Genomic DNA, 27,205 nt, shown 5'->3' with positions numbered 1-27,205 from the left:
AAAATAATATACGAAGTAGGCTATCTACAGCCTTGAGGAATACAAAACTAACTTATTTTCTAACTTATTTTTTTCTTTTAAAATAATTTTTTTCCTGTGCTTTCCACTGGGTTGACAATGGTAGACCATTTTTCTGTAAAACTGCTTCTTCAAGTAAAACAGAAAATTAATTTTATCAAATAAATAGCTTTAAACATTGTGCTCATCAATTATTTTTGCAAGTAATCTAAATCTTACAGCTTCACCTAAAATTTGCGGAAAGATTCAAAAAAATTAACGATTTTAATACTCACAAGAACACCAAATTTGAATTCTTAATTTGGTTATTTTCTTATCTTCCCAACTTAAATAAGTTTAAAGCTCATCTTCCAAAGAAGAGACATGGTTAAAAAAAGCAATTGTCCGGTTTTATTTTGTTTACATTGCACTGAAAATTTACATCATACTTTTACAAATCCTTTTTCATAAAAATATACTTCTTTACAAAAGTGTATGCATTAATATAAGAGGAGTAGCCAGTTGCAGAAGAAACATTTTAAACGATCTCAAATGTATTAACCTTAACATTAATGAATGAATCATAGTTATTGCAGTCATTTGAATAAACAAGAATAAATAACAACCAATGGTATAAAATATAAAACAGCATCCTTTTAGTAGAATACAGTTTGACAGAGTTGTATGAATATTCAAAACAAAGTGTTGTAAAATGATTTATAAGAAATTCATCAAACATTATAGAAATCCAAGCAGCAATCCTGGGTACAATGATTTTTGGTAGGCACTCTCTATTACGGTAATAAAAAGGTTATTTTCACAGAATTATTAATGTCTGAAAGGGACAATAACAGATAATTCACACTGGCTAAAACACAGCATTTGTGAGTCATGCTATGAATGGAAGACAATGACCTACATCAAATAAATTACTGAGTTCCCACTGAATAATTCGGATATGAAATAACTGTAAAACTAAAAATTGCATTTCCTTAGAAGTGATTTTGGAATGTCTAAAACTTGTATTTGAGGGCTGTGGAATCTGAATTGTCCCTATAATGAATGGATTGTCCCTAATAAAATCATGGCTTTATATATATATATATAGACTTTTTTTCATTGCACTATGGTAATATATTCAATTTTAAATGAGCTGTAAGGATTTGTTTCCATAGAGTACGGAATATATAGATAAAATAGATGTGAAAACACAGTATTTCCAAATTATAACTCCCTATTGCCTTGTAGATCTGATCCAAAGTTCATTGAAGTCTCTTAGAATCCATCAATCTCAACGGGATCGCATCATGCTTTGTGCATGCATTTTGTCAAAATGCTGAAGGAACAAAAAGGTGGAATATGGCCTAGTTTTAACTAACATGGACTGAAAAATAGACTCGTATTTTTCATATAGGGATTTCATTACTAATATTTCTGTAAACTGCACTTTTTAATAGGAAATATTAAATTATGTTTTAACTTTTGAAAAAAATGTAAGATGGTCACTCCTGAACATTCTTCAACATTAAGGAACATAAGCACATACAAAGCTCAATTCATATTAGATTCTTCATTGCAAAATTTGTCTAGATGTATGATTGACAAAAGAAATATATAAATGTTACAATTTGTGGGTACTGTTAATAGAAACAGAGAAAACAAGCTTGACTTGGAACATGAAAATGAAGCAAGATGTGAAGCCGGGAAGAAAATTCATTTTATAAGAACATGAAATTTAAATTTTTTTTCTGTGATATGGAAAGAGTAAGTTATACTTGCAATTTCTAAATACTACATCCTGGACTTAGAAATTCAACTGTTCTGAGAAAAATAAAATACTTAACGGGCTGAAAAAGGAAAAAAGATACAAACTCATGAGAAAAATGTAGCATATGACTGTTAAAGAGAAATCGGTGACCTATTGTCTCCTGTAACTATAGCTCTTATTTTCTACCTATATCTGTTGTTTTTTTTTTTAACTCAGTCCCTCTATTATAGTTTTTATAAAGCACAGAATACTGATAGTGGATGCTCCTCCAATATATGCAAATATGTTTTATGTTTTAGAATAACCTCCTTTTTTAAAAAAGCAAATAAACTGTGAGTAGCACTCATGGAGTGCAGCAAAATTTTTTAAAACTCTCCGTGGCATACACAAAGAAGAATTCTGATCCAGTTTATGAAAAACAAAATCAAAACAAAATAACTACAACCCAGACTTTCCTACCGTCCTCAGGAAAAGGTGACCCACTATATCCTGAAAAGTGTGCTTTAATTTTATTTTTCATTTCTTTTTTTGTTTTTAAATCAGTGAACTGTGTGTGCACTGTGTTGTGTGTCAATTTCCAGACTTTGAAGACAAATCATTACCACATTATACCATTGTGCAAACAGTGTTCAAGTTGGGGTCAAATCGTACTGCTTTCCCTTCCACTGACTTTGCATTTGTGTCATACATGGGGTTTTCAAAAGCAGCTTGTCCATTATTATTTTCATGTACAGAGCATCCTGTGTACTGTGTTTTAGGTGCAGTCCTGTAGAAGAAAGCCAGAACATTTGTTACTGCCGTTTTCCTCAATGACTTAAGGTGGTTTAAGAATAAGAACAGAATTTAGTTCCCAATTCCAGTTATAGGAGCTAAATATGATATCTTGATTTTTAAAAAATATTTAAGCTAAGAATTAGTACTGTCTTTATTGAAGTTTAAGGGCTTCATGATTCCTTAAAAATGGCATTCACTTAGAAACTTAGTTAACAACCTTAGAAGAGGCTATCCATTGTTATTGTATCCATTATCCATTATCCAAGTTGTTACCCATTCCACTTGGATGATCAGATTATAGAGTACAACAAAATCTTGAAAAGACACAGTAATTCCCCAATCAGATGACTGAGGTTTTCTTTTTCCCTTTGGAGACCCCATCATTTTACCAAGAATGAGTTTGCAGCTGAAATGCACCCTTTTTCACTAAATAACTCAAAACATCGGAGTTCAAACCCTTACAAGCTTTTTATCTATATTGCTATACAAAATCCATACTGTACTGTAAATCATCAATATAAAATGCCAAGGCAAGTGCTTACAGCATGCAGCTAATAGCAAATACATAAAAAATTACATGGGCAATTTTTCATATGCTGCAGCAATTGAAAACAAGTAGTACTAATCAAAAATGATGGTACATGTTTTAAACTAATGTTATCCTGTAATGTATATTACTAGTATTATTGTCAGACTATCAGATGTAAATCACCATTTTGGCAGTTAGTATGCAATGAATCGTCTTGGCATTAAAGTGATTAAGGTTTCTTTAGCCATCAAATGCTTTAAAGCTACAGGAGAAGCTTACTGCATCCAAAGAATTAATACTGGTCTCGGTAACATGAACAAAACGGTTGAACTTAGACTAATGAAACTGAAAAGACTGGTGGCTATTTAACATAATTGCATATGAACTAATAATTCCAGATGCAGAAACAGTTCCAAAATGAAACCTCTTGATGACATAATGCTTGCATATTCTTCTATGCAAATAAACTGATCAGGCATTAAGATAAATTACTCAGGATATGAATTCATTCTGTCACATGAAGAAAAGAATAAAGGCAATTTATTGTAAATACACACAAAATCTACCAATTATATTATTCAGCATATGCCAATACTTTATAGCATCTATTTTATCATAAAGAGAGAAATGTATAAAATTTTAAATAGGTAGGAATGAAAGTACAGCACTGTATAATAAACTCATCTCATAGTTATTATACCAGACCTTAATAGATGTCGGAAGAACTGCCTGCATGCATATTTTGCAAAGTCCTTTTTGTTTTACAGAAAACTTTATTTACACTAGCAAAAACTGAAGACAAAAAATCACCAACATGCAGTGGAATAGAAGAATTCTGTATATATAATTTGTACTTACCTTTGTTTATAAAGATAAAAGCCAAAACCAGCAAATATAAGGGCAAAGAAAGGCACAAGGATAGCAATGGCCACTGAACTACTATTTGTACCATGTGGTTGATTAGAAGAACTTGAACCCTCAGACATGTTAAGACCTAAAAAAAAGAAAAGAGAAAAAAAAGTAATATCCTATATGTCTGTTATCAGCAAACTACTGATACTACTCCATAATCCTCGTAATTCAGTAACACCTTGTTACTGGGTCATCATAATGTGTTCTGCTGCATACCTACACCTGTGTGCTGAGACCACCCGGAATTTGAATATATTATACCATATTCTGATTAATATGTGGATGCCACATGTTGGCAGAACAGTACACATACTCTGGTACAGTAAATACCTTACAGCATAACTCAGCATAGGATTCAACTTTTGTATGTAATGGAAACACATTACTGTACTGTCATACAAAAGGTCAAGTTTATAATAATGCATATGTTAGATTGATTATATTACGGTTTATATATGTCTATTTCATTAATTAATAAATACTACATATATAAAACCCAAACATACTTTCAAGGAAAAAGCCAATCACCTAAAGAGGCAAATTGAAAACTCATTACTTCCTTAGGTGCTGCTATGGATACACAGAGTGAAAGAGATAGGAACAATTTTGAATAGCTAAAGCCAGATATAGATGAAAAAATAGAAATATGACCTTCCTGAAGAAAACATTATCTACATTTTCTACACAGACAAGTGATACATCTTTTAAATGTGAAGAAAGGTTATAACAATGACCTAGACATTAGAAAAAAATTCTTTACAGAAAGAGTGGTTGGGCATTGGAATGAGCTGCCCAGGGAAGTGGCGGAGTCACTATTCCTGGAGGTATTTAAAGAAAGACGGGATGTGGCACTCAGTGCCATGGTTTAGTTGGTAAGGTGATGTTAGGTCATACGTTGGACTCAATGATCATCAAGGTCTTTTCCAACCTAGATGATTCTGTGATTCTGTAATGCGTCTTCAAAGTTAATTTTCAAGATTTTAACTGGACCTTTTAAGAATTGCTTAGGTCATAATGTTTTCTGAATTTCTTGATCATATAAGAATATACATAAATTAAAAAAAACTCCAAAAAACAGAAAAACAAAACACAAAAAAGACCCCAAACAACCATGCAGGCTGTGAGGAAAATTGTGTGGGAACAACAATCAAAACATTTTATTTTTGAGAAGCTAAATTTGTGTTTGTGTGCATGAAATAATGAAGTGGTAAGCATGGTAAACAAAATCTGTACAAAGATTGTGAATCTCTTTATAGAGATATTATTGACTATATTAGCTACAATTAAACATTGTATAGAATTTGACTCTGAGTGAATCATTCTTTTCTCGAAGTTATACACCAATAAAAAGTATCTTCAACATATTACAGAAAAGAATCTCAAAAATATCCTCCAAAAATCAAATGAAGAAATATCATTTTCATAATAATCAGAACAATTTGCCAAAGAAGTCTTGCATTTTAATTTTTCTTAGATGACTTTCAAATATTTTAAGATGTTAAAGAAGTTATAGGAAAATAACTTCTTATATTCATTTAAAGGAAACATTTCTAGATAAAGATATTTCTAAAATTTCTTGCAAAGTAATTTTCATATGAAATTACAGTGAAAAACAAGATCCCAAACAGTGTATTTTACTGTGATTTAGAACTGTGAAAAGAGAAAAAATTGACTTTAAATTCCTTCCTTCCAGCACATTCAAGAATTAAAGAATTTCCTGATTTTACAGAAAAAAAAAAAGAATGGACAATATTTTGTGGCTGATAAACATCACTTTCCATCCACATATAGGAATTTTACCTGAAGGTAAGCAGTCTATCTAAACAGCCATTATACTAGTGAAAAGGAAATCCTCTTCTAAGGCATTCCCAACAGTATTTTATCATTTAAAATTCAGTATTAACTAAATTCAAATTCTCATGGAAGGAGAAATATCACCGTTCTTAAGACAACTTTAGAAAAGAAAATTAAATTCTTTTCTTAAATAGCACAACAGAATGTTGTCTCCACTGCTCTGTTACCAAAGCTCTCTTTGTATAGAAACAAGAAGTCAATTTTTAGGAAAAAAGCACTTATCAACTAAGTAAGACTTTTTTTCTTCTTAAAAGTAATACAAGCATTTACTTGTAAAGATTTACCAGTTTCCCTCTTCTAATAATGTTTAGGTGAAATGTTGTTTTAGCACCATAAGCAAGAAATCAGTCTATTAGAGCATTCTATAACATGGATTTTCTAGATAGCTATTAAGATACGAAACTAAATTTTTACACGTATTTGGATAAAAACATTGCTCAAAATATTACAAATGAATATGTATACTAAGCAGTACATTGCAAGTCATCTATAGCTCCTTACAATTTATTTGTAAGTACCACTTAAATGACATTTTAAAGATATTAATATCTCAATATTCTATAAAATGTAATTTCTGTTAACATCCTGCACATACCCTCATACAACTGGATATAATGAAACAGAATATGGAACAATGAACTAGCAAAGAACTAGAATTTGTTGAATACCTATTCTTTGAAGCCCAAATTGTCCATAATCTTTACCCTGGATGAATCCTTGAAAAAAATGTACTTTGAATTAAATGGGGAAAAGTTTGTTGCAAGTTACATGTATCTATTTGAAAGGGAGCTGTTCTATTCTATATCCTACTATACTTGACTGGTAGCTGTTATTCCCCACTATAAACACCCTCTTTTTCTAGGAAATTTATATGTAAAGTTCAAAAGAAAAAATAGGACTGTTATAGGCACAACTTAGACATGGTGGTTTACAGTCACATCTGATACATTATACTACCTTTATTTTTTTAAAACCAGTAAGACCTAAATTTTCTAGTAGTTCAAATGTCAGTATTTCTAAAATACTGTATTTCGATACTTCATATTTTTTTGTTTTGTTTAGGCAGTAGATTGAAAAAGTTATATTGCATATAATTCTACGGATGCAAGTATTGACATTTTAATAGCTAGTTTTAAATGAAATAAAAAAGACCTCACATTAATTGACAGTTCTTTTGATTTTTCTCAGTGCTTATCCCAATAAGTACTTAATTATACAGCCGTGGACCAGAAGAACATTGAATAAGGCTTTGGTACAAGGGAAAAATATGCTAGTATAAACTAAAAGGTTTGTGGAAGGGAGGGGATGTTTGTAATCCTATGATTACCTCTCTGATTACAGTAAGTACAATCTAAAGTAGTGCAATGTATACAATTTGACAGATACTTGCTTCTAAGAATAGTTACTAGGTTTAAATTCAGTGTAGTTTCCCTCAAGCTTTTCCCTTAAGCTTCCCTTTCTCAAGACACAGTATATCTTCAGCAGTGACCTGAAGCTATGTTTTCACTGAACACAGGGTGCCTTTCTTAGGTGATTTTTTTATTTTGGGCTAAAGCAGTCTCTGTGCGCTATTCCAAGATTCAAAGAGAAAAAAGGTCAAGTAAGAACAGTATGTAAATAGCATATGGAATGTAGGGAATATACTGTCTACTTCTGTATATTTAGAAGCCTGAAAATAAATTCCCTGCATTTGCTACCTCAGGAGCATGTTCATGAAGCCTAAACTTTGTACGGGCCAAGAGAGTTAAGCCTTTTTACTAGAACATTTGTTGCTTAATGAGTTTAGTTTAAGGTTTTCATTCTGCACCTTTTTAAGAAATTATTGTTCAACCAGTGCCACTTGTTATAAAAATATAAATTTGTGTGTGCAATTCAATGTACACTTCTTCTTTTCTTTTGGCATGTGTACACATAGTGCTGTCCCTGTAGTGCTTAACCAATAGGTGAAACATAGGAAAACAGACAAATTCCTTGAAAAATTAGATGGTGTAGTAAGGATGTACAAGTGTTTATCATCATCCAAATAATTTTAAGCTCTTTGTTTTCTAAAAAATCTACTTTTTTTCTCTATCTATTCTTGCAAGGCATTTCCTTTTCATGGCTTAATCCATCCCAGAAACCTGGGCTATTTAACCCTCTCCTTTACCTCTCCTCCTCTCAGTTATGGTCTCTCTTCCTCTCTGTTTCAAAGAATAAACTCAGACCCAGAACCCCAAGGGGCCTAATGATAAATTGGAGTAATCTATTTTGTTTTCCACATACATGTGACAGTTTGTCTTTTGCTTGTTGCTAAACAAGGAATAAGAGACCTATGAGAAAGGCTTCTGTACTAACACGCATTATAATTTTGCCTACACTCTATGACTGTTCCCATACTTTTCCCTCGGACTGGTCTCCTGCATTTTACAAGAAAATTTTCATTTAATTTAATGAATTGGCCTTGCTAACAAGATTCCATTTGATATGTCTCAGGATTTTTTGGGTGTGAAAACCAACATGATTTCAATCATACAAATAAAAAATTCCCTCTCTTTTGCGGCAGAAATATACTCACAAAACCATCCATAGCCCATTTTTCCTCTTTCAACTTGCTTGCAGATGTATGGGAGGGTGCTTTAATGAGATATATGTGGAGCATTAGCCGAGCTTCCTGGCTTTTATACACTCCTGTAGAATATAATTTTAAAAATTCACATTTGTGTTGACTTGAAAAATTATGTCATCTTTGAGAATAAACACATCATCTCTTGTCTTAAAGAGGAAAAGCAGGAAGAATAGGTACCAATTGTCAACATTGTTTGTTTAGAAAAATTCACTCTATTTTGAAATTATTTCAATAATCATAAAATTTCAATAAAAACCGTTTTTAGCTTAGCCTGTAGAGAGGAGAGAAGGGAAGGAAAACCCCATACACACAGCTGTTACTTCAAGCCTTAGGCAGAACAAACATTGACAGCAATCTGATTTGAAATGGAAAATATTGTTCTGAATCAGGAAGTGTGTATTTAAACCTCACATCCCTACTTTCAATACACATAATTTAGTCATTACATAGAAAATGTGATAATAGGAAGATCCACATACAAATTCTATTCCAAAAGCTGCTGCTAAATGTAAAAAAAAAAAACCAAATTTGAGAATATTTTTAAAAATTGGATTGTTCTTCAGCAGTTAGTATGGTCACTTACAACACAGTTTCTTCCATATGATAGATGAAAGGAAAGGAAGATGCAACCTTCTTTGCTTTGTAGACATAATTAATTGACTCACTATTGTTCCTGCAGAATAATTATTTAGAACCCAAATATCATTATTTGTTGATTTGGAAACGGAAATAAAATACCACAATATGTTTAGTGATTTCATCTTCTGTGGGCAATGATTCCTAATTCATGTTTCTTGTGTACCTGCCTAAATTGAGAAAACAAAAGCCTTCTCCACATCAAGGATCCGTGACTGCCCTATAGGAGGTATCATTCCTATAAATAATCTCTGGGCTAATCAGAAGACTTATTTTCATGTTAACACTGCCCTGAGCTCAAATGAATGTGCTTTGGCAAGATGGGTTTATTCTATGTATAATTACAGCAAGCACAGGTGTCAAAATAAAAAGAAGTATAAAAAGATGCATCAAATGATGGAATGCAAAACAGTAAATGATGCAGGAGGATGAAACTATGTTTCATTTGAGAAAACTACAAATTGAGTATAGGTAAATTCAACTTCCTGGCATGTAAATGTATTTTTTGATCCATCCCTACTTCCCTGGCCCTAAGATACCCTTTCAGTATACAGGATCTCAGTGTTCTATCTGTAGAACAGGGAAGTAAAAAATATTAATTACCTGATGACATATGTAATGCCTGTACATATACTTGAAAAGGGCATTTGGAATCACATTTGTGTCTAGTTAAATGAACCTTTTATTTGGAGGAGGAAGGTTTTGAGTGAGAAAACACAATGGTTTACTTTTCTAATTCTAAAAATACAAAGTACTACATCTGCTGTACCTAATATCTTCATGGAAATTACACGGATGAAATTAATACAATAGAAAAAATTCACACACAGCCAAGACAAAGAGTTTTTCAGTCCAGACTCTCAGGCACTCAAAGGACACCTACAAAATTCCTTTCACAGACAAATCTAATGATAAGAATTTACTACTCTACTCAATACTGGGAAGTAAGACCTCAGCAGAAACATAGATTCTTTGGCTCATTACATCCTTCCTGTAGACCACCCCTCTCAGCAAACAGGAGATCAGGCCAAGCCAAATAGTCTTATGAATGGCAGATCTTCCTTGACTACTCTGGTGTCCTATGATAAGGTGACTCAGTCGATGAAAGGCTGTGGATGTTGTCTCACTGAACTTCATAAAGGCTTTCACACCATTTCCAACAGCATCCTCCTGGAGAAACTGACTGTTCATGGGTTGGACTGAATAAAAAGTTGACAGGTTGGACGAGCTCAGAGATTTGTGTTGATTAGAGTTACATCCAGCTGGTGGCCAGTCACAACTGGTGCTCCCCAGGGCTCAATACTGGGGCTAGTCCTGTTTAATGTGTTTATCAACAATCTGGATGAGGGCATTGACGGTACCCTCAGTCAGTTTGCAGATGACACCAAGTTGGGCAGTAGTGTTGCTTTGCCAGAGAGTAGGAAGGCTCTGCAGAAGGATCTGGACAGGCTGGATCAATGGGCCTGCACTTGGGTCACAACAACCCCAGGAAACTCTACAGGCTTGGGAGGCCCTGGGGGTGCTGTTCATGGCTAGACATGATCCTTCATTGTGCTCAGGTGGCCAAGAAGGCCAATGGCTTCCTGGCTTGTATAATAAATAGGGTGGTCAGCAGCACCAGGGCAGTGATCATCCCCTCCTATTCTGCACTGGTGAGGCCACACCTCAAATCCTGCATTAAGTTTTGGGCCCCTCACTACAAGAGAGACATGGAAATTCTGGAGCACGTCCAGAGAAGGGCAATGGAGCTGGAGCAGGGTCTGGAGCACCAGTCTTATGCAGAGAGTCTGAGGAAACTTGGGTCGTTTAGTCTGAAAAAAAGGGAAACTGAAGGCAGACTACATCCTCTCGTCAATTACCTGAAAAGAAGTTGAAGTGACGTGTTTTGGTACTTTGCTCAAGCAGAAGGTGGTAGGGTGAAAGGAAATGGCTTCAAGTTGTGCCAGAAGAGGTTTAGATTGGATCTTAGGAAAAAATTCTTCACTGAAAGGGTTGTCTGACATTGGAAGAGGCTGTCCAGGGAAGTGGTGGAGTCACCATCCCTGGAGGTATTTAAAAGATGTGTAGATATGGCACTTCTAGAGACATGTTTAGTGGTGGATTTGGCAGTATTAGGTTAAGTTGGTTATGTTAGAAGTCTTTTTAGACCTAAACAATTCTATGATTCTACCTCCTTTTTTTTACTTAGGAAATCTAACAAGTGTCAGCTCTACTTTCTTTCCATGTTCATTAGGTATCTCTGACTTTCTAGGTCAACATATATCAATCTCATCATATTTGTTATTAGTCATTAGGCTACTGTGGGTAATTTTTATAATTAAGAATTAAGAAAATCTCAGGAATAGTACTTGAAATTTATTTAAAACTTTTAAAAGAGAGGCATGAGAATTAATATGATTCTTTCACTCCTTATTGACTATTAACTCCAAATATAGTAAAAACCTGGAAAATTAAAAAAAAAAAAACCAAGGGGAGGGAAAGAAGTGGAAAAATCCCTACCTTTGAAAAGGAACTGAAATGCAATGAAAATTTCTTTGATAAAATAATAAAGTTTAAGTTATGCAGAAAGTTACAGGGAACCAAAGTATGTAAGACAGGAAAAGGAAAGAAAGGAAATTAGTTTTCCTTAGCCCATACCTGATAGCAGCAATTCCATATTGCTGTTTGTAAGTGTTGCATTTACTCTTCCTGAAGTTGCATTGAAACTGGTGACTGTCAAAGTCATGGGTTGCTTCTTGCTTTTGTAATTGTAAGATCCTTTCCATATATAATTTTGGGCAAATACATCATCAGGAACTATATAAACAAAAACATGTTTCAATACGTATTGCAATATTTAGTACTTACAAAGTCAAATATCCAACAAAATGTATGATAAATATTAGCATTTTCTTTCCTTTTTATAAATCTACTAGGCCTAATTTTCAGATATCAAACATACAAATCTGTCAGGAACATTTATGAAAGAAACATATTTGCACTGAAGACCGCAACCACAACTACATCTTCATTTGCTTTTTTACTAAAATACGGACCTGCCCCAGAGTTAAATCATTTCCAAAAATTCTGAAAGCTTTGGCCAGAAGATCATACTCCACTCACTGTAGAATCTTTTCTATGCCTGCACAGATGGCTAGGGACATATACCTAGCATTACATTTTGCAGAAATTAATATCAATTTAGATATAAAAAATTTCATAATAATTTTCTTTAAATGACATGAAATATAAGCATTTTCTTTATTAACTGGTCAATTTTTCTAATGAAAAAAATTATATAAGGAGTTTTGTCTTGTCTTCAAATGCTTAAAAACATTATAAGCTTCACCAGGAGAAAAAAATTAATTCTCTAATTTAAAATTTAAAACAGATCATAGTCTGCTGGGGAATAGAAATGCTAGATTTATACCCTTACATTTTATATTTATCATTAGCAAACTGTAAAATTATTCATTTAAGTAATGCTTTCCAGCAACAAAAAAACTCCACCAAAACAACAAAAAGATACCTATGAAGTAAAAACTGATACATGCAAATCTTTAAAACCTTAACATGAAATACCTGTTAAATAATTAAATTAAACATGATTTAGGATGGGCTTACTACACTTTAAAAAGTAACGTATCAGAGTTAGCCCTGTAAGAATCACTATTTCAAATCAGCAGTTTCACATTATTTGAAGTCATTCATACTGAAGTTAAAGCTCTGTGTTCATGTGTGCATTGGCATCTCGTCAGATAAGCAGAGAAGAATATTTGCCCTTTTCTCTCTCAGGATACCCCTAAATCCAAGACTGGGACCTACTGGAATATCCACAGTTTTCTTTCATTGCTTGTTTTATGCAACACAAAGGCAGGTTGTCTTCTCCATGAAGGGCAAAGGAGCGTTCCTAATTTTTCTATCTCTGTACATGTACGTATATATGTATATGTTTCTTGAAAAAAACATGTAGATACTGGACCTGCAAGCAAGGAAATTGCATGGTGCAAATGCTCTGATGCTGTTGATTTGTAATCTGCCTGAAATATATTTCCCTACTTTTAGGAAAACTAATCTTTATGGGCTATATGGGCAGTTAATCAGGACTGCACAAAACGAATGAAAATTTTCTGAATTAAAAACTTGATGTCTACCACTCAGCAGCACATCATTGAAAAAAATAGTTTTGAACTAGTACACAAAATGTTAAGAAAAAAAAGCCCCCAAATCCCCATATGCTAAAGTACTACTTTTAAATCTTATTCATTATCAGTAGAAATTCAATAGGTTTATTATACTCAAAGGTTAATTTTAGTTACAGAGACTGCTCTTTTCAAAAGATCTCGTCAGTGGACAGAGAGCTTCTCTTGTCAGAACATCCAAATATGGTCTTCAGCAAATCTGTTAAAACCTGAGACTTTAGCAAAAATTCGAGAAGTTACCTTGTCTCAGCTAAAATTAGCTTTTTTGGAAGCTATGTTGAAGGCTAGTATTTAGGTAAAGCAATTTAAATTAGCAATATGTAAAAATGTGCAGGACTGAAGAAAACTGCAAAACATCTTTAAATTATTTCAAGGTGAGTAGTGCAGTTTCTAAATAAGTAAATTGCATAGAATCTTACAGAGAACACAGTGATTTCGGTGAAACCAACAAAACTCTCATTTCATAACAGAAATTGTATATAGATATAAATTATACCATATGGTAAGCAGACTTCAAAATTGGGGAATAATTTAATTATTTTCCCTCCTTGTTAATCTAGTGCCTAATCTAATATCCTTTACACATTCTAAACCACCCAGTGCAATCTCATTAAACTGATCCCCGTTGTCTTTTCTACAGAAATGGTTTATAACTATATAAACCTTGGAGTACTTACCACTTAGTTTGGGACTCGGTGTTCCCAGTGCTGGTCTGGGATCCTTCACTAATATTTTAGAACCAGCTGTTAGAAAGAATAAATTATATAAAGACAATTCAGTAGCAAAATGTTACTCAGAAACAAATAAAATAATTTCCATAATGAAATTTATTTGTTAAAAAGCATATAAGACTATGTTTCGAACTCAAATATGAATGAGGTTTCAGTTGGTATCAAACCTTAGTATCACAGGAGCACTTACACAAAAATTTCTTCTGTTCCCCCATTATCCTCCTAAATCAGGCACCTGGATGCTATCAAGTCATTTTCAGTAGTCAGTGCAGGGTTTCACTTCAGAATCCATGTTTCAGAATTTACAGTCCTGGCCTGTGCACTAATATGTGAGATCCTTCTAATATATCATCTAATCCTGGCTGTGTCACTTGGATTAGGAACAGTGAACAGTGCATTGACTGCAATGTAAGACCAAACAGCGAAGACACACACAACAAAGGGAGCTTGAAATCATTTCTCTCCAGGACTTAACTGTCTTCAACAGTACTGAGTGAGACATCTTGTGTTCAAGACTGAAAACCCATAGATGCTGACATAATCTCTTAATAGTGAAGGAGAAGGTCACTCATTCTTTGAAGAATAACAACAGAAAGAAAGAAACCAAAGGGGCTGTCCACAGAATAGCCAACTGCTCAGGTGATATGAGAACTGGAAGTTGGAAAATACAATTTCTTCTCTGCTTAGAGCAGGAACTCTTCCACCACTGAAGATGATGAACTAAATGCACTAGGACATTATAATTTCCTGGAGGTGAAGCTATTTTATTTTGAAGAAACTAATTTGGATTCACTGGAACATAAAGAAGACAAATAATTCTGTCTCCTAATATAAAATAGTCCATGTGGCACTAGACTCAATTCCTTGCTCCAATTGCGATTTCAATATTTTGTATTGTGGGTCTTGGCCTTGAACCCAGGCCTTTTCTCTCCAATCCATGTTCTAAACAAATACACAAGAAAAGAAACTACTTCCCCCCTGAGTTGAGTATTTTTCTGCATAAAAAGGAAACTTTTGCAGGGACTGAGAATATTTTTGAGAATAAATTTTAGCTTTTTCAAAAGGTCTTTTCTTTTCATGTATGTTAAAACTGTAAAGAAGCAAGGGCAGTGGTTGAAATGCAACCTAAGGTTCTCATGGTCTATTATTACTGACTGATTAACCTCAATTTCTTCTCTGTTTCGAAAGAAACGTACTGAACTTCACTATATATTGTTGACCTGGAGGAAATGGTCCAACAGCATATGCTTTCCAACTACATTAAATTCAGGTTAGAAATATCTGGATTACACTTTCTAGTTGGGCTTTAGCGTAAAAAGATGATGAGCCAGTTAGCCTCCTTAAGTTGAATAAATTTCTAGTCAAGTCCAGAACTGAAATTTGAAACACGAAGTAAAACTTAAATGCAAATGTTAAATACAAATCCAAACTAAAACTAGTTAACTATGAAGTTAAAGTTTCTAGGTCCAGATATTTGAGTAGGACTTTCAAGATTTCAACTCTGTAGTTAAAGGAACAAATTCTAGTTTAATTCCCCTACATGTCCCTTTAGAGCTCTCAGCTCCAAACATTTTATTCTTTTTCATCCATTTCAAAGTTATTTTTGTGAAGTTCACAATAAAAGGTGAACAACCTGATCTGGTGTTCTCCTATGCTCCATCAGAGAGATATTTCACCTTGCCCTATAGCCAAAACTGAAATTACCTAGGAGATATTTTACTTTATGTAATTAGAGTTAACATTTTGCAATATATTGCTCATTATTAGCTTCCTCCACTGCTAAAAAGGAAGAAGAAACACATCTCTTTCTAAATTTTTTTAAATTTCTCTAATATTTTTTCAAGACATTGGGAAACTAAGCTATATGACAATGTAGATACACTCATAGCTACTACTTAATACTTAAAAAACAAAAAATCTCAAAAAGCTTCCTTACTATCAGGTAATACAACTAATGCTACGTCTTTCAACAGCAGCAGCAGAAAATTCTTGAATCAAAATACAACCTATGAATCACATTTGGCCTGCCATAATACTTTCCAAGTACTGAACAAGTCATAAGCTTCCTGGCTGCTAGCTTTCTAGCACTATCCCAAAGCTCTGCTTTATTTTCCCCCAGCACTTGCCTGGCATGCAATTCCAGGACACCTGTTTTTTTAGTAATACAAACTATTCATTTCCTATTTCCCTTCCAAGTAGCAGTGTTTGGCTACAGAGCCTGTGAATGCCTCTGTAAGAGCCCTGGGGATAACCACATCTGAAACATTAGGTAACAGTAATCTGAAAAGGCCTTTAATTATTCAGGAAATAAAATTCCAAACAGTTGCTACACTTGAGTATATTCCTTATGTCACATGAAAACCACCTTTCTCACCATGACTTGGATATGGTGTTTTTCATGTCCTACTGTGACAAAGTAGGTAGTAAAAATTAGAAACAAAATTAAAGGTTGGAACAGCAAGGACAAAGTAGATACATTTTGTTTTCCAGTAGTATACAGTTCCTTACATAAAAATATGAAATAATATTAAACCCTATGGATTAATTGCACGCAGTGATTCAGACGTCTTGAACTTTAGGCACCTTTCTCAAATATTACTACAGAATCATTTAATCATTTAGGTTGGAAAAGACCTCTTAAGATCTTAGAGGCCAATAGCTAACCTAACACTACCAAGTCCTCCACTATATTATGTCTCTAAATGCCACATCTACATGTCTACCTCCAGGGATGGTGACTCCAGCACTTCCCCGGGCAGCCTGTTCCAATGCTTGACAACCCTTCCTAAATTTTCCTCAAAATTTTTCCTAATATCCAACCTAAACCTTCCCTGGCACAGATTTAGGCCTTTTCCTCTCACCACTTCTTAATTTGAAGAAGAGACCAACACTCACCTTGCTACAATCTCTTTTCAGGTAGTTATAGAGAGCAATATGGTGTCCCCTCAACATCCTTTTCTCCAGGGTAAAGACCCCCAGCTTCCTCAGCCTCTCCTCATAAGCCTTGTGCTGCAGACCTTTCACCAGCTTCATTCCTCTTCTTTGGGCACAGTCCAGTACCTCAATGTCTTTCTTGGAGTGAGGGGCCCAAAACTGCACACACTATTCAAGGTGTGGTCTCACCAGTGCCAAGTACTGAGTGACCACTAAGCAGGTCACTTTGTTATAGCAGGAGATTTGATTCATCAAGCAGGACCTGCCTTTTGTTAAAAAATGCTGACTGGGCCCGATCAAATTGTTGGCGTGTGTGTGCCAACTGCAAGTAAAGAAAAGCACTGAAATATGACAGATGGCAGATGCAGCAGGAAACAGAAGAGCTTACCTTCACAAACTGGAACCTTCCCAGTCCATGTGCCATCAGACCTACAGGCTCTATGCTCTGATCCTCCTGCCAAGAAGAAGCCTGGCTGACAAGTGTAGATCAGTGTATAACCAAGTGATGGAAGATCCATTCCTGCAACATTAGCGTGACTTGGTGTTTCTGGTTGTTTACAGCTGTGAGCTACAAAGAAAAGATAAAATATCCTTCTGTTGAAATGGTGAAAATACTTCTGAAAAGATAATATATGCTCATTCTGACAGTTAACTAAGTAAAAAATAAATAGAAATTACATATTAATATGTTTTCATTCACATTATAAATTACTATATAGTCTATAAAATATTACAGTGAGTCTGTAAATACACTCTTAAACATGGACCTTTCAATTCCAAGGGACCAATAACTGACTTAAATGCACTTACATGAACAAGATCAGTTGTCTGCATATGAGAATAGAAACAGCACACATCATACCAGACTTAAAAGCATTCACAGCTTGTGACTTACATCACTTATGATATCTATGTAGCATTGTATAACAGTAAATAAATGGTCAGTTGGAAAACTCTATGAAGGGTCAAGGAGAAATTGAAGGTGAGTTGTAAATACCAGAAAAATTAAATTAATATTTCTAATCTCATATGAAGTGTCTAACAATCACCAGAATGTGGGATTTATGTGTTATCTCAAAGACAGCATACCTCCAAGAGCAGAGTTCACCTTTCAACACACTGAGCTACTGGTTTTTTGTTTGCTTAAGATTAATGCTAGCACCAACTGAAATAATACTAATGCTGTTTCCTTCTGTGGATATGTTCTCCATTCACTGAAGTAATTCTATAGGGTCAGATCTTATAAGGTAAGACAATTTCCAGAAAAGTACAGCTGACTAGCTGAACTAGAAAGACTAACCTTGATCTTATATCTTCAGTAAATTATCATTATTTACCAAAGTGTAAAAGATCTACGAAATGAAGTGCTGCTGTCTGTACTCGAAGAAGATTCTCTCTATTTCAGATTCAAAAATTTCCAATTGCAAACTCTTTTTTCCCCATCTTAAAATACCCTGACTCCTTGTTTGAGAAACAGTTCAAACTGTTTACTAGAACTGATTTTAATTTTATGCTCTCCTACATATTTTAGAATAGGGCCTTCTGATACGTCCTGTTCTCACACCTCCTGAGTTGGAAGGGTTGCACCCTCTTAGATAGAAAGTGACTTTGGATGAAGATCTGCCAATTTTCTCTCTCTCTCTTTTTTTTTAAATTCTATTGTTTCTTATAGAAAAATTCACTCAGAATCATATTTCTAGCTGCTGTAAGCTAGTAATGCAAATTTCTGTTACCTTTCAGTTAATAAAGTCATATAGATTAACTTTATGACAATTTTACTGCAGCTAAATAGTCTAGATAAAAAAAAAATTGAGGAGAGAAAAAAAAATTATCATTTCTTACGTATACATTCTGGCTGGATTCCACTCCATGTAAGATCAGGAAGGCAAGTTCGTGTTGTTGAACCATGGAGCAGGTGTCCTTTTTTACACTGAAATTGAACAACATTTCCCACCTGTTGAAAAGTAGAAAACACAATAATATTGTTAGGAGCAACTATTAGCTGGGATTTTTTTTCCAAATTTGATCATTCCTTCATTTAATATAGAATTGATAAGTTGTGATTCTCTTTCTCTAGAAAGTAAATTATTTTCAGAGAACAATTTGATATGAAACAAAAAACTGCCTCATTCTCAGTAGATTTACTCTCCCCCCAAAGTTAGATCCTCCATGGAAGAAAATCAAATCCTCATTTTCTGTGGTCTCTCTAGTGTGTTGCTTTGGGCTTGGACCAGGTTAACAAACTGTGAGTTTGGAAACAAAGCTTATGGTGCCTTCCCCACTCTGGACCAAGAAGGAGCCAGTTGGGCAAAATTGCCACAAACAAGGGAAGTCACAGAACTGAAATGGGTATTAGATTCTGCAGGACTTTTTCTGAACTTTTTTAGAAAGAAGTTCCCTTTGTGGAATGCTGGATACATTCACAAGTTAAAATGAGAAATATTTGATTAGAATAGATGGGGCTGGTCAACAACACTGTCTCATGCTTCAGAATATTCCTATGATATTTTAATTTTTTTTTTAATGAGAGGAGGTAAAGAATAATCGCTCTTTACACCACTTTGATAATAGAAACCGGAACACAAGTACATTCCAATTTAAAATAGCAATTCATCTGAGATTAGCTTTTAATTATTATTCTTATTATGGATATGTGTTGCATAAAAAGGAAAATAGATTTCTTACAGTTTCTGCACAGAATAACTTGTTCAGCATGTCCAGTCATGGTGAAATTGATGAAAATGCAAATAATTCTTAGTTTCCATCAAAAGCGAGGAAATTAGATTAGAAGTATATCATTCAGAGAGTATTGTATTACACAGTGTGAGTGGTTAACTAAAATATTAAGGTGCAGAGATCGTATCTATCTATCTCCAGTGGCCTGTATTAATATATTTATCAACTCATGTTTAAGCAAGAAGTTGAAAACTTGAAACTATCTGTGACAGCACACTTATAGTTCTGGTTTGGGTTTTATTTTTTAAATTATTTTGTTTAAATGCATAACACTTGATTCAGACTGATGCTCAAAGGTAAAATGTGGATTCTTTCCTGATAGTTTAGTACAGGGAAACAGCATTTCACTGCTGCAAGTATTCATTTGAAACTTTATAGTACGATTCCATTTCAGCTCAAGTTTCTCATCAGAATGAAATTTAATAATAACCCATGAACTACAGATAGTAGCTCATCAACACAGGATGTGATTTAAAATTCATCTCCCCTTTTTTGCTCTTTTCTGTGCTCACTAGACTATGTAATTACTTTTAAAAGATTTTGAAGAAAATACACTAAATCATTTGCATGATTAAGCACAAAGTAGTAAAATACTGCAAGTTTTAGAAGCTGCACCAAAAAGCTATAATGCTTTTTTTTTGGTAGCAAAGATCTTAGTTAATCAACATCAATAATATATTATTTTAAAAAAGTATTAGCCTTATGAAAGGTGTGTTCAAATGACTACATCAGTGGACAAGGGAAGCAATACAGATGTCATTTTTCTGGACTTCTGTAAAGCTTTTGGCACAGTCTCCCAGAATGTCCTTCTCTCTAAACTGGACAAAGATGGATTTGATCAGTGGACTGTTAGATGGACAAGAAAGTGTTTGGACAGTCACAATCAGAGGGTAGTGGTCAATGTCTCAGAGTCCCAGTGGACATCAATGACACATGGTGTCCCTCAGGGGTCTGTACTGGGACCAGTGTTAATTAATATCTTCCTTAATGACACAGAAAAAGGGATCCAGTGCACCCTCAGTAAATTAGTAGATGATACTTAGTTGAGTGGTGTGGGTGACATATCTGAAGGATGGGATCCATCCAGAGGAACCTGGACAAACTTGAGAAGTGGCCCATGGGAACCTCCTGAGGTTTAGTAAGACCAAGTATAAGGTGCTGCACTAGACCTTTTAGTAGGATTGGGCTGAGGTATGAACAGATCAGGAGCAGCCCTGCCGAGATGGACTTGGGGTGTTGGTGGATGAGAGGCTGGACATGAGACAGCAATGTGCACTGGCAGCCCAAAAAGCCAGTTGTATCCAGGGATGCATCAAAAGCAGCATGGGGCAGCAGGTTGAGGGAAGTGATTCTGCCCCTCTATTCTGCTCTGATGAGACCCCACCCAGAGTCCTGCGTCCCACTTTGGGGGTCTCAGCACAAGAAAACCATGGACTTGTTGAAGCAAATCCAGAGGAGGGACACCAGAATGTTCTGAGGGATTCTCCTATGAGGAAAGGCTGAGAGAACTGTGTTTGTTAAGCCTGGAAGAAAGAAGGCTTCAATCTAGCCTAATTGTGGCCTTCCAGTACCTGAAGGGAGCCTAAAAGAAACACAGAGAGGGACTGTTTACAGACACATGTAGTGATAGGACAAGGGAGAATAGATTCAAAAGAGAGTAGGTTTAGATTAGATACTAGGAGGAAGTTCTTTGTTGTGACGGTGGTGAGAGACTAGTACAAGTTGCCCAGAGAAGCTGTTGATGCCCCATACCTGGCTGTGTCCATGGCGAGGCTGGATGGGGCTCTAACCAACCTGGTCTACTAGAAGGTGTCCCTATCCATGGCAGGGGGCTGAAACTAGATTATCTTGAAGGTGACTTCCAACCTAAACCATTCGATTATTTTATGATTTTACCAGAAACACAACCTTTATTTTATATGTAAGCCCCAAAGCAGCATTAAAAATGCAACAGTTGCCCAAGAGAGGAAGATGTTTAATAGGTGCTGCCATGCTGTTCAAGGTAATGAATAAATGAAAAAAATTAAAATCAATATGCAATAATCAATATATTATATTTATTAATTATATAGGATATGTATAGTAATTACTGAACAAATAGAAGTAATTTTTTTTAAGTTTCTTGGTCTACTTTGCAATACTCGTGTCAGAGGCACCAGGTGGCGCTACAATACAGGATTCTATGCTCTAAAAATTCCCAGTCCTGAGATGTTCTGATTTGTTCTAATTTTTATTCTACAGCTCAAGTAGAAGCATTATTACTCTGGGCAACAGTGTTTGTATCCAATAAAAAAAAAATATATTTCCTTGTATAGTGCTTGATCATGTCTGTTCCATAGCTGGTTTTCTATAGTGTCAGTTATAGTTTGGATATTCCCAAAATTAACATCAATAACTTTTTTGGGTTTTTTGGCTAAAACCCAAAGACCATATATTTGTTATTCTCTAAAAGGAGAAATAGCAATCTGAGAAGAAAATGCATAAATACCAATCTGCATCCATTTATAAAGTACTCTAGATAATTTTTTCACCAAATAAGATTATAATAATGTATAATAATTATTATAACAATAATAGTAAGTTATTATCCTTGTTATTTCTTATATTCCTTATAGAAACAGAAGATACTTCTAACTCTCATGAGTTACTGTACAATCAGTTTTTTTCTCTAGATTTCAGTTTACCAAAGAACATGAAGATACTCTAATAAACTTCTCTATCCCCAGAAATTCGTGCCAAAGAACTAAGAAGCTAAGGGAATGTCAGTTATTTCTCTTCACTAACTTTTAGCATCATATTTTAAGTGAATGAAAACATACATCATTAACTCTTCACTATATCTGTAGTTTGGTAGCCCAGTAATACATTATTGCCCTTGTAACAGGGGTTTGAGTTTGCAAGACTGCTGGACAGAAGCTTGACAGGCTTCCTCTGTCTGAAAGAGTCTTGAGCTGCCTGGAATTTTGTGTTAGTTTTAGTTTTGTTTTGTTTCGTTTCTAAACTTGATTTAGCTGTAAAATTTAAATTTTCTGTGATCAAGTAGCTATGACCAGTTTTTATGCCTTTCTTTGTCTTTATATGGTACAATCACAGCTTTATATCCACAGCAGTAAAAAAAGAATCTACTATGTGCAGAATGAGCTATTTCCCATTAATGTGATGTGGTACAGAGAAATATAGGCCTGGTGCTGGAACGACCGCAAAGCCCTTGAGAAACGCAGCCAACAGGTTGCTGTGAAGAAGACTACAGTGTGACTATGATAAAAGATGCAACAAAGTCTGAGCACTGGAGATCCTGTTGCTGTGATCAACTCACCCTTAAAGACATACCGGCCTGGACAGAATCAGGTTTCAGAGGTAAAAAAGAACAACTATCTAATACAGGTGAAATGTACCTTATAGTATAGATAGAAATATAATGTGTATGGTGTGGAACTGTGGTGTGAGTGGTGTAAAAGTGTGTCAGAAACATTACAAATAAGCCCAGGTGAAACATGAATGACAGAGACTTAAAAAAAAAAAAAAAAAAGAAAAATCACATTTGTGCCAGTGAAGCACTCCAGATTGTGACACTAACACACTGACACCAGAGACCTCATGACCATGAGAAGCAGTAGGAACCAGGAAAATACATGGTGTCTGATAAAAATTACATTTTCATGGATGCAGTGATGGTGCCAGCTGTGCTAATGGAGACAGATATATTGTGGTAGTATAGCACTTCTCTTGGAATTTCATCCTACAATTCAATCAACATTGAAGTTTATATCAGCATTACATTCAAAGGAGATTATTTGCAAGGCTGCTCAACATCTGCAGATCAAGTTTCATATGGAATTTCATAAAATAGAATCCAAGAGCTAGCAGAAGGCTACCACTACTGCATTCTGTCTATTTTCCTTTTTAAGTTCAGACTGCTCTTTGGCTCAATTTATGCCTCAATATGAGGGAAAATAGCTGAATTTCTACCAAAAAAAAGTTGGAAAAAGTATGAGAAGTAATAAATCTTGTATATATGACTGACTGGTCTAAGCAGTTCTAAATTGTTTCTTCAATTCAGTAGTACCTTGTGTTACAACAGTTTATGGTGAAAGTGCTATAAGCACTTTTCTATGTTTCTAGCAATATAGCTGAAGAAGTATTTCAAACCCCACAGTTTCTTTTCAAGGAGAGATTTATTTTCCAGATTACAGATGAAGTCAGTATTCACTAAGTTTTAAAGTTATTTTTTCTCCATTGTAACACACTGCTAAGGTAGATCTCTCAAATAAAAAATGCTCAGATGAAAGGTAAACATCCTAGAAGTATGTATTCATAACAATTAAAGAATGTGATGCTACTCATTTCCATTCCATGCCAGATACCCAAGTAGCCCTAAAATGGTATTTTGATGTTATTTGAACACATAAGAAACTGATCAGCTTCTGATTGAAGAATTCAATACTGTACAAAAAAATCGATGCAAAATTCTGTTGCCTCTTTTTCTTCAAAGCTCTTATTTAATAGTTGAAGCATCATTCAAATGTGAGGTGGTGATATTTGTGCTTTTGTTAGTGTAGGTTCCAGGATGTTAGGTTTAGATACACCTTTCTGTCAAGCCTCGAATTATCTTGTGTTTGCCTGAACTTTCAGTGCAATCAATGAGATAGCAAAACAGATAATCAAGAGTAGGGGAAAAAACAGGATGAAAACAACAGTGCTGTGGAAGTTCATAACTTGACATCAGTATTGTGAAAAGCAAGTGTCAGTCAGTGATTTTTGTCAGAGAAGAGGTAGTGCCATTTGTTGAAAAGCACTTAAAACAGGATTCCACATATGAAGACTTGAATTCTAGTGTAAGGCTATGGCTTGATATTTTTTTATGAGACAGAGAAATAAATTTAAACCTTGGCAATTAAGTCAATTAAGTTACCTTATTAATATTAGTTTAAATATTAAGTATTTAGGAGAGATAAAGCAAAACAAACAAAAAAACAACCAAACCAAAACAAAAAACCCACACCAGTATTTTGGAACAATTCAGAATCATTCCTTACCTTCCTGCTATGGATAAAAGCAAAAATCACTGTAATCCCATTCACACAGGAAGTTAATTATAGCATAATATAAATTCATTTACAATATTTTTTGTCGTTTAAAGAAGTCATAACATTATACAATATAAGACAATGCAATATTTCTTTCCAGGATCTACAGACAATAACTTGTCTAGAACCAATCATTTTCACTATTGTTTCCACCCAATCAAGAACTAAGCTCAGCTTCATCTGTGTGACTGATACTTCTACACTGTTATGTATTAACTAAGCAATCAGAGTAACCAGAAACTGCAAATTTAGTTACTACATAAAATCAAACTCACTGTGTGAATGTAAGAATAAGTTGCTGGCTAGGTAAAGAGACTGTAGCACATACATCTTAAATATACTGGGCACTAACCTTATAACTGTTTACAATTTGGGGTTTTTTTAGAATTTACAAGGTTGTAAACTCTGCCAGCAGTTACGCTTATTTTACAAATGATTTGTCAATTGACATTTTGCTTGATATTTTGACAGTTCTAATGCTAGCTGTGAGTGACGTGTTACTCACAACTACAGTACAAATGAGAAAGACTGCATTAGCTTCTTCAATGAAACCTCATTAATATGTGAAACTGTGACAATAAAATTATAGAAAATACTTAATAAATTATTCATTTGTTACATAGTTGAATAAAGAGTTGCCCTCTAGCATAATATTGTATTATAACCAAACAAAATTAGGCTAAGGACTGCCCCTGCATATCCTATCTTGGCACAAAGCAGCACGTTCAGTTCCTAGAGAAAACTGAGACAATTTTCACTTGCATATGATTGTGATCTAGCACAATCTGAAAACCCAAATATTGCTAAAACTAAGACTGAGTAGTACTGCATAAAGGCCATCAAAAGGATAAACCAAAGAAATTTTTGGCCATGAACTAGAAAAGTCTTTAGATACAATTCGCTTTTAAAAACTAATTTCATTTTGTACATTTGTTCAAGTTTCACTCAACCCTTTCCTTCATTTCCAGCAAACTGCAGTTTTTATTCTGCTCCTAGACAGAGACCTCATGCAATTGTGGACCTGCTAGGTACTCTTCTGTTCATTCCTTTTCATGTGCCTGGAGCTTTAAGCCCTGACACCAAACACAGATGTCACCTAATCACATAGATTAGGCTCTCTCTTTGTTTACAAGATTCCTAGCAAATTATAAAGTGCATTTTTGCATCCCTAAACCATTCACTCATGAAAACATCTCACTGACATCACTGTTTTGTGTGAATCAGAAAATCAGCAGTTCAAAATAATTTTCAGTTTCATGATTCTTTTTCCAGCAGAAACATATGCAAGCACTGTTTGCCACAACATAGCTTTGTATAAAATGTGGCCAACAGTCTCCTGGGAGGCATCAGGCAGAACATGGAAAAATGGTCAAGGGAGGTGCTTCTTCCCCTCTGCTCAGCCCCAGAGAGTCACAAGTGAGTGCTGGGCTCGCCAGTGCAAGAGAGACGAGGACAATACTATATTGTCTATACACTATATACTCTATATATACTTTTGTGGCCCATCCAGTGATGGGCCACAAAAGTGATAAGGGACTATAGCATCTGGAATACAAGCAGAAGCTGAAAGACTTGGGGTTATCCAGCCTGCAAAAAAAACCCCCAGGGGCAGGACAAGCAATGGAAACAGACTTTTCTTCAGTGGTGCCCAGTGACAGGACAAGAAGAAATAGGTATAAATTGAAACATAGGAAATGCTCTTTAAAACTAAGAAAAAAGTGTTAATTTTCAATGTAAGGGTGATCAATTTGGAACAGGATGCTCAGAGACAGTGTTGAGTCTCCATCCCTGCAAATATTCAAAACCACCTGGACGCAGCCCTCATAAACCTGTTTTAACTGACCCAGCTTTGAGAAGGGGGAGTGGACTAGAAGTTCTCCTAACAGGTCTATGACTCTGTAGTTTATTTGTGGTTCCAAACAGAATTTCTCTCAGGAAAAAAAAATCCTGCTTTTTAGAGTATGTCTACACTAGCAGTTTGGCACACAGTATACACATTTTTAAGCAGAAAAAGCCTATTTAATAAATTGTAGGGAGAACTTATATATTGGTGGGAGATACTAAAATTCTTCAAGGTGAAATCAAGCAGAACTTGATCACAAGGTTTTTCATGTAGTGCATTGTTGATAGGGACACAGGGTTAGTGTAATCCAACATCCAGAAATAAGGAAACACATCAACACATCAACAAACAACTCTTACAGAAGCAGTCTCTGAACCTCTAATCAGGTGTTTCTAGACTTTGAGTTAGTATAAAAACATTTAAATATGCAAGTTAATTTAAAAAATAGTATACTCTACCTGATAGCCAAATGTGTTGTTTTGTGACCCATGCCTTGGGACTCCTGGATTTTCACATGCTGTGCGAGTAGGTTCTAAAAAAAATTGCAATATATTAAAGACAAAACAAATTACAGTATTTTAATTACATACATGAATGTATGACAAAATAAGGCTTGTT

At 34.7% G+C, this 27,205-nt stretch overlaps 1 protein-coding gene across 2 annotated transcripts in view; it reads right to left on the bottom strand.

Moving 5' to 3' along the window:
* Positions 1-385: 385 nt before the first annotated feature.
* Positions 386-27,205, bottom strand: part of CSMD3 (CUB and Sushi multiple domains 3) — a 621,464-nt gene continuing 594,644 nt past the window's right edge. For both annotated transcript variants that reach the window (XM_008642636.2, XM_017746102.1), the window contains 10 exons: positions 27,046-27,119; positions 18,764-18,875; positions 17,310-17,489; positions 13,934-13,999; positions 11,713-11,871; positions 8,389-8,501; positions 7,302-7,323; positions 6,503-6,565; positions 3,927-4,062; positions 386-2,531 (listed from right to left, as the gene is read on the bottom strand). In XM_008642636.2, coding sequence (XP_008640858.1) covers positions 2,372-2,531; positions 3,927-4,062; positions 6,503-6,565; positions 7,302-7,323; positions 8,389-8,501; positions 11,713-11,871; positions 13,934-13,999; positions 17,310-17,489; positions 18,764-18,875; positions 27,046-27,119 — 1,085 coding nt within the window. In that variant the 3' untranslated portion in view covers positions 386-2,371. The remainder of the gene's footprint in view (positions 2,532-3,926; positions 4,063-6,502; positions 6,566-7,301; positions 7,324-8,388; positions 8,502-11,712; positions 11,872-13,933; positions 14,000-17,309; positions 17,490-18,763; positions 18,876-27,045; positions 27,120-27,205) is intronic.

This window comes from Corvus brachyrhynchos, unplaced genomic scaffold, assembly GCF_000691975.1.
Source record: "Corvus brachyrhynchos isolate BGI_N302 unplaced genomic scaffold, ASM69197v1 scaffold28, whole genome shotgun sequence".
In the NCBI taxonomy this organism is placed as follows: domain Eukaryota; kingdom Metazoa; phylum Chordata; class Aves; order Passeriformes; family Corvidae; genus Corvus; species Corvus brachyrhynchos.
Note: the sequence above shows the minus strand (reverse complement) of the source record. Positions and strands in the feature narration are given on the sequence as shown.